At 38.9% G+C, this 8153-nt stretch overlaps 1 protein-coding gene across 1 annotated transcript; it reads left to right on the top strand.

Annotated features, from left to right (window-relative positions):
• Positions 1 to 5984: 5984 nt before the first annotated feature.
• LOC140235454 (adenosine receptor A3-like) lies at positions 5985 to 8153 on the top strand. Its single transcript, XM_072315481.1, has 2 exons — positions 5985 to 6225; positions 7141 to 8153. The coding sequence occupies exons 1-2, from the start codon at positions 5985 to 5987 to the stop codon at positions 8151 to 8153; spliced, it is 1254 nt and encodes a 417-aa protein (XP_072171582.1).

The following is an 8153-nucleotide window of genomic DNA, read 5'->3' as shown; positions in this document are numbered from 1 at the left end:
TTCGTGAGTCTTTATGTGTTCTCATGTTCTGTTACAAATAAATAAATGCATCTGTTACTTGTGATTCATAGCTGCTACTTTGTATTGCATCAAAAAGATAAGGTAAACCGTCTTCAGTCGTGTTCCTGAACTGTTGGACGTGCAAATGTCTCCGTCGTCGCCGGGTGCTGCAAAGCGCAAAGTCACTTTTCATACCCAACCGCATGTATAAGACGTCACGGCATAATTACCCAAATCGAGCCAATTACATTCGAAATGTAACTCACTACAATGCCTTGCTCGACAAGATGATGCACTCTTTGGTCCAACATTGATAGAGAAACAAAGTCCATTGTCGGGATGGGATAAGATTTCGGGTAAGTATGCATTTCTCTCCTCCACTGGATGCCTGAAGTGTCACGTCTTAGAAATCGGTTTTCTGATCTATGATTTACACTCCTGCAATCTCAGCCATGCGGAAATTCTTTACGATTTGTTTACAAGACTGTTCGGCCCAGAGTTTTGCCCCTTCGCCCGATTCGGCAAGATTTATCTGACGGCAACGCTGTTATCGTGTGTGACCTTACACTTTTTGTAAATATAATATGAATGTGATTGCAGCAGAAATGGATATTGTTATCGCGATTTGATTGCCTGAGCCTGGTAGAGTCGGGTCAAATTGATCGGTGGGCTGAACTCGGCGGGCTTGACAGAGATTTCCTGCACTTTGTAGTTGCAAGATGTCAGCAAAGCAGTCAGTCAAAGTGGAAGGAATTCATTCGCACTGGCCTCACTTTGATTGAAATTCGTAAGTCATTAACATGTTTCAGTTATTACAACCTCCTGTGGATATCGCGTAATAGCGTCATTATATTTTGGAATGATTTGCGAACAGGTCAGAAGTCGAAACCCCGAAATGTTTTGACCACCTTTAGCTCATTGGGACAGACGTGCTGTATATCCATCCATGCATGCTAATTGAATCACAGTGGACTTCCATCATTGTTTTAACAATCTTGTTTTTAATGATATAAGGAATGACTCTATGAAGGAAGAAGAATGCTTCTGATGATGTACATTTGGTGAGTATATTGTTACGTATATTTTTATCGATTTTTCTCCATAGAATCTCAATTTTAGTTAAAAAAAAACCTTGAAGCTGAGTTGATGTGTGTGTCATCTTTCAGCTCAGTAGGTGATCTTTTCCGGCAATTTCAAATTAGTAGACTCCAATGGCGTTATGAGCTGGTGTGTGTGTGCTTGTTGTGTTGAATGATTTTTAAATAGGCCTATACCTCAGAGACATCTGTTGTATAGTTATTGGCAATTGATACATGCGAAATTACAAATTTTGATGTGACCACTAAATAAAACGCTTATCTTTGTAAGCTAACAATTACGCGCAGATGAACACAGTCAAACAATTTAATCACACAAACCCTCTCACAACCTCTCTGACCTACTTTGACGAAAGGTCGAGCTATTATCCAACACCCCACCCCCAGCAGTCCAATTCGTTCAAATTCCCAACGCTTTGTTGTTGTTGTTATTTGAGGGAGTAGCGATTAACTCAAGCGAACTCTGTACCCCTTTATGATTTTGATATACCAAGTACCACTGCCATGCTTGAATTCGAAGTTCAGATTAATTAGCGCTCACCATCAGAAATAAATGAGTTTTACAGCCGTCAATGTCGAAGTTGAATATTTTGACAATCAGCTGATTTAACAGAAGAGATTGGCATTATGTGTGTATTACTTTCGAGCAACTTGTATAGAGTTCGCAATAACCATGTCATAATATATCGTCGCTGGGGTGACAAGACCTTGTATCTCCAATTTTGGTGAAAATGACTTTTTTGCATTTATGGTCAAATAATCAGTTAAGTGATGTCCTGTCCAAGTCCTAGGTGTCTTACCCCTAATGTGAAGCCATCATGGCACGTCAAAGGAACGGCTGTCCCATTCGGTATAGTGCTTTGGCCTACATTATCTTGATATAGGTCTACCGTATATATATATATATAATTATAATTTTCTACATTGTAATGAAAATTGTCTCATTTCATATCATTTAAAAAAAATTACATTATCTTGTTCTTATTTTGAATGATCAGATAAAGCAAATGAAATGGAAAATTCAGCTATGGTTGTAAGAAGGGATGTTCCTTGTCAACATAATTACATCAACACAAATCTATTCACGATTTGAGTGTCATCATTATCGCAATATCTATATGCATACGCAAATATCTGTGTGTAATTATAATCGTTTTAGATATGTATAGTGTCATTATGCACGAATGAGTGGCGCCTTCTAATTGAAAGTGTGCTTTGATACAAGGCTCTTTATATACGTCAGTATCGCAGGCAAGGACGAACCATCGTTTTAATGATATTTGAAAGTGTCCCTTGTGCACCATGTAGCCCTACATCATTTAAACTGTAAATGAATTTGTTGTTGTTGTTGTTTTGTATTTTCTTCCATTTCCCTTTGCCGGACTTACAACTCAACAAAAGAAATGATCAAATTATACGTCTGGAATCTTTATTCACATCCCCAACGTAACGACTACTATCCTACTTCGATGCAGATCACAAGTGTAACATTAGGGCGATTTTCCTTTTTCATAGCTTTTTGGAAGGTTTCATAGCACAATTTTGATTGATGTCATTATATTGATGCCATACACTAAAGCTTTGTTTCTAAACTTTGAAGATTCATGGCACAAAAGAAATGAAATGATATAAAGAAATATCATAAGTCAACCATGGAGCTTTGCAATTGCATAGAAAAAAGGAAAAGGGACATTGGGGAGTACTCCCCCTAAAAAAAAAAAAAAAAACCCAAACATATTGCTTACCGCCACGTCATTATCATGACGTCGAGATGTTAAATTGAATTTAGTTAATAAGCTCTGTCACAGAAGCCTACGTTAATGGGGTCAAATTCCGAAGTATTTGTCATCTATTCGAGATGGTAGTCTTTGTTTTCACTTATATTCATTAGTTATTATAGTAACAAGACGCAAAACAATTGTCATCACTGACCTCTTCCCTACATATTACCCTTGCATGTTCATATAATGTCCTTTCTGATGTGCCGCGCATATTATGTTACAGCACGGAACATTGTGACAATTACGACTTTAGAGATATTATGAGGAGTCTCTTAAGGGTTATTTCATAAAATTATGACGCTAATTTATTATGATGTAATGAGACTGACTAAAAGGACGTGTGGTGTGAATTACACGAAAAATGCATACCTTGTATTATATCCAGGTACTAAATACAAAGGTTTACATGTATTATATTGGACGGGAAAAGCTAGATACTGTATACCGGTTCACTGGCTCTCACACTAGGTGCAGATATTTTATCTGCCACTCATTCTAAAGCACAAATTTCAAGTACTTTGTATTCCGACAATCGTCTTGAACAGCCCCTCACTTAGTTTATAGACTATACACAATATCTACTACGATAGGGAGACACCTATTTAAATACTGTTCGAGAGTATCCTATTGAAGGGATATTTCACCTACTATTGGCGTCTCAAGTTGTACGTGCTTAAGTGGAATGGCGACATTACCATCACATTTTCACTCGCACCTGCCGATGATACACTGCTCTTTCCGCCCGCCTTTCGACTGAAGGGTGAGACGACGTACCGACTAGTGGCAGTCCATGCGTTGCTGACAAATTGAACTGTGGAAAAGGTCATGCTTTTAAAGAGATAAAACCACACATTCCAGAATGTAAAAGGAAATTTTGTTCCACTTCTATTTTCCATCGTTTTCATCAAGCAAATTTATCGTTTGGCTCTCAGATGATTTTTGTGCCCTGGAGTTTACGAAGTGCACGACTATTGTAGTATGCTTTTTTTTTTTTTTTATTCTTAGTAGTAGTATATGTATAGTTAGGCTATTATAGTCTCTGCATGGTGTTAAACGTTTCGCCGTGTTTTATCTTCCCCTCTATCATACACATCGCTTGCGCGCATGATTATCTTTTTTTTATGCTTTGAGAGATAAATATCCTCCAACTCAGGAGTTGGTTGGAGCTGTTGAGCAGTTGCTTGATTTTAAAAGAAAATTAAGTTTGATGACCCAGTTCTTTTCAAACCATAGAGAATCAGCAAAAATTTAATATTTCATGATGTTGATATATGAAACGTTAACTTTGGTGATTTGAGACTCAAACTAACTTCAGATAATCAAAAAATATCTTCTCAAATCAAAGTCAATTTTGAAAGATCTTGTTTTCCGAGACCTTGTAGTGCATGGACTATCTAAAAAAAGTGGGTCCAGCAAATTAGATGTAGATTGTATGAAAATAATCCTAGTTAGAGGCAAATGAAATTTATTAGAGTGAGCTGCTGGGTATTACTATTAATAAGAATCTATGTCACTGATGGTGCTGTGTTTATATGGGAACACAGGGGCATCTCGCTTGTCAAAATCATAACTTTTGTTGTAGCATTTCACATGGCCTCTTGTGTTCTTTTTTTTTTTCTTCTTCCAATGGTATACAGAGAGTAAACATTTGAATTCTTCCTCCCTGTTCTGAATCATTCGTAAATCTGTCTGTTTGACGAATAAATTTCTCCCATATGTGTCAGGAAAGTATGTGTGTGCACGTCCAATCATGCACCCACCGACGCTCCCTGGACCACCATCCCAAACCGCTATTAAGATTGTCTATAATTAAGCATTTGCTAAAAGGACTCAGGGAGTTAACATGAAAAATTATGCTGTTTCATAGTTTGCCAAGCTTTAGGAAAGGAAGCTGCAGTGTGTTTGCGAAGAGTACATGTGCCGCGGCGTGCCGGATACTCAGAAGTGGACAAAGACAACGGATGTATAAATGACAGGATCCTTCTGCCTCATTTACATTGTATCGTTTATATTGCAAGTGTGGATCTGTTCGCGGAAAAATCAATTCAGATGAAATTTGAACATCTAGGCGTCGAAATCGTTCAGTAAATTTGCGAGGTTGCTATCATACCTGCAAGCAAATCATTTAATGTTTTCTTTTCAAATAGTTTCTCTCATTCTCTTGGTGTATATTATTCTGGCGTCGTGTTGTGGTATATAATATATTGATACAAGTACACGTGTGGTACGTGCTCTTTCTTTGACTGACGTGTGGTGGATCATTAACAAACCAAATACGGTGCAAGTAAAATTCTGGCTCATTTTTACATTGTCTGGATCATCATCATCACTCTTGGTCTGAATGTTTAGATTGACGGGTTAGATAATCTAATAAAGTGAAGGGATCAATTCTCCCCGTCCTTTCTTTTATTTAAGAAATTTAAGCTTCCTGTATTTGTTTCCTTTTTTTACAGTCGTGAAGGCAGTTGATAAACTTGGGCACGGACTTGTTTGGGCTCAGAACTCTTTGGAATTACGTGACGTGCGGAACTAGATGTGACAAAGCAGTGCTGCATAATTGAGGAGGAGGGCTCGCATCTACTTTGTGGTACACTTTTTAATTATTATTTTTTTTCGAATATCTCTGTAATGCTTCATTCATTGTGATGTTCACTTAGTTAGCGGAAACCGTGTAGCACTTTTTCACCTTTTCATAGAGTACATTGTAGGTATTTCTCTCCGCGTGAGGATAGAGCGGACAAGTATCCATTTCCAAGCCACGGGTTGGTAGATTTATTGTTTGACAAAAACAACTCACTTTCATTTTATTTTCTCAATGGAAGGGTCCTTGTCAAAAAACACACCATACAAACAACCAAACAAACACAGAAAGATATATGAGCATGGTCAGCATCAAACACGTTACATCTACCCAAGTACCGGGTTTTTTATTTTTTTTTCAAAACGAGAACGTGACCTGATATTTTTGTGACATTTCCATCTGTAATATTAAGCTATTCATCGTAGTTTGCAAAAGATGTTACTTCCTTTTTCATTAATTTGACTTACTACAAAATAAACTAAAAAAACAATTAATTTCCCTCGTTGTGCAGGAGGAAAAAAAATCATGATCAACATACCCGGATTTACCACCTGTTGCCATGGTGACGATGCGTTCGTTGCGGCTCTTTGTCCCTCACCCAATACCAATGTTTCCGCCATTGAGCCCGAATTGAACAACACTCCTCAGCTCGAACCCAATTACTACGTCTTCGTCTTCACTCTCATCCTGTTGTTTCTCGTTGTCATTGGCAACAGCGTCACCATATTCATCTTTACGAGTTCCAGGAAACTTTTAAATGAAACAGGTATAATAACTGTCATGAAGATGATCTCTCGAGGAGAATTGTAGTGAAATGCACACACTGATGAATTAGAATAATAGTTCTCTTATTTGGCTGATGATTTTCTGAAGAAATTGTAAATGAATATCTATACGATTTGTAAAATTGTCTGTAAGTGTGTGTGTGTGTCTACGTGTGTGTATGTGTGTCTGTGGGTGTGAGAGGGAGAAATGATGATTGAAAGTCACATGTTGATAAACATTTGATTGTACTTCGGATTAGTTTACTTGAAAATTTAAAAGATTGAAAATGAAAAGACGACCTTCGTAAAGTTGGGCTCCGGCCATTTTTGAACTGAGCATAATTTATATCGACTATACTGTAGTTTTGAATCTATACATAATGCTCACCTGATCGCACAACTGTGATTTCTGATGCTATTAAGAACTGAATAAACTCATACTATTGTCGATACATTATTAAACTTTCTCTTCATATGCACAAATATTGACAATCCGTTTCACATTCATATGTTAATTGTTTCCTACGAAGGAACTAGGCAGCTGTCATCGTAAATAGATAATGACATTTACTTATCAAATAATGTTTTCTTTATGTTGATAACAATAATTCTAATGATAACTATGAGTTCTTTATATCAGTACGAGTATGTCCTATACTTTTAATCATATACCATCATTGTTATTTTTGTTGTCATTCTAATTTTATTGTTCTCATTGTTATTATCATGATCTTTGGTCTGTTCTTATTATTACTACTGTTATTATGTACTCCTCCTCCCCCTCTTCCTCTTCCTCCTCCTCCTCCTCCTCCTCCTAATAACGGTGGTTTTATAATAATAATAATATTACCACTACTATACCACCACCACCACCACCACTACTATTATTTGCTGTTTGATTTGCTTTGGATCTGTAGCTCTGTGTCTGGTCAACCTGGCCGTAGCAGACTTCCTGACTGGAGTCTTTTACCTACCGATGTCGCTGGTTTGTTCGCTCAACGGCGAATGCATAATCGCCTCCAATCGACCGCTGTGTCTCAGTGTCATCATCGTTTCGTACACGTGCTACGGCGCGTCGGCCTGCACTCTTACGCTTGTGAGTATCGACCGCTGCCTCAAGATAAGTCACCCCCTCCGCTACCACGTCATCGTTACAAAAACCAGGATAGCTATGTGCCTGGCCTTGATATGGGCTGCTTCCTTTACCCTGCCCTGCTGTTTTATACTGACCAACCCACACATTATTCAGTTCGACGTCAATTATTACCAATGCGGCCTACAGGCACATTACGAAGATGCTCTGGCCTACACGTATGTCACGAATTTCTTGATTTTTTTCGTACCCGTACCAGTCATGACTGTGTGCAGTGTGAGGATCTTGGTTATCGCATTTCAGGCGCGCACACAGATAGCCAATCAAGAGGCGGCAGTGGGTGGACGTGAGGCCAGGCGCGGATCTGCCCGCAGCCGACATTCTCGCGCGTCCGATATGCGCGTCACTGTTCGCGTCTTCATCGTCGTAGTCGCCTTCATCGTCTGCTTCTTGCCCTTCAACATCCAGATGTTTCATGCCAGAAGGTGGTCCTCCATGTTTCCTAACAGACTATCACTCCTGGCAGTCATGATGGTCGAAATAAACAGCGCCATCAATCCGATCGTCTACGTCACAACGTATGCCACTTTTAGGCACGTTATTACGAACAAGTTACTCAGTTGCTGCTTCCAGTCGCGTCGACATAACTCCGTGGTCTGGTCGTTGACAAGACCTAGGTCCCAGGATCAGGCCCTCCCATCAGCGAGCCGAATGAGCGCAAAGAGCATCACGGCACCTGAACCAAACAGACTTCGAGATGAAACTCTAGATGACATACGTGCCACCGGGGAAGAACGCTGTCCCTTTTTATGTGAATCTCCTCCAGCTTTACAATAG

The sequence above is a fragment of the Diadema setosum genome, chromosome 11 (genome assembly GCF_964275005.1).
Source record: "Diadema setosum chromosome 11, eeDiaSeto1, whole genome shotgun sequence".
In the NCBI taxonomy this organism is placed as follows: Eukaryota; Metazoa; Echinodermata; class Echinoidea; order Diadematoida; family Diadematidae; genus Diadema; species Diadema setosum.
Note: the sequence above shows the minus strand (reverse complement) of the source record. Positions and strands in the feature narration are given on the sequence as shown.

Bases quoted from the DNA above. Each gene is read 5' to 3' on its own strand.
- LOC140235454 (XM_072315481.1), top strand. From the start codon at position 5,985: ATGATCAACATACCCGGATTTACCACCTGTTGCCATGGTGACGATGCG. The intron at 6,226-7,140 runs GTATAATAACTG...TTGGATCTGTAG, and splicing joins GAAACTTTTAAATGAAACAG to CTCTGTGTCTGGTCAACCTG.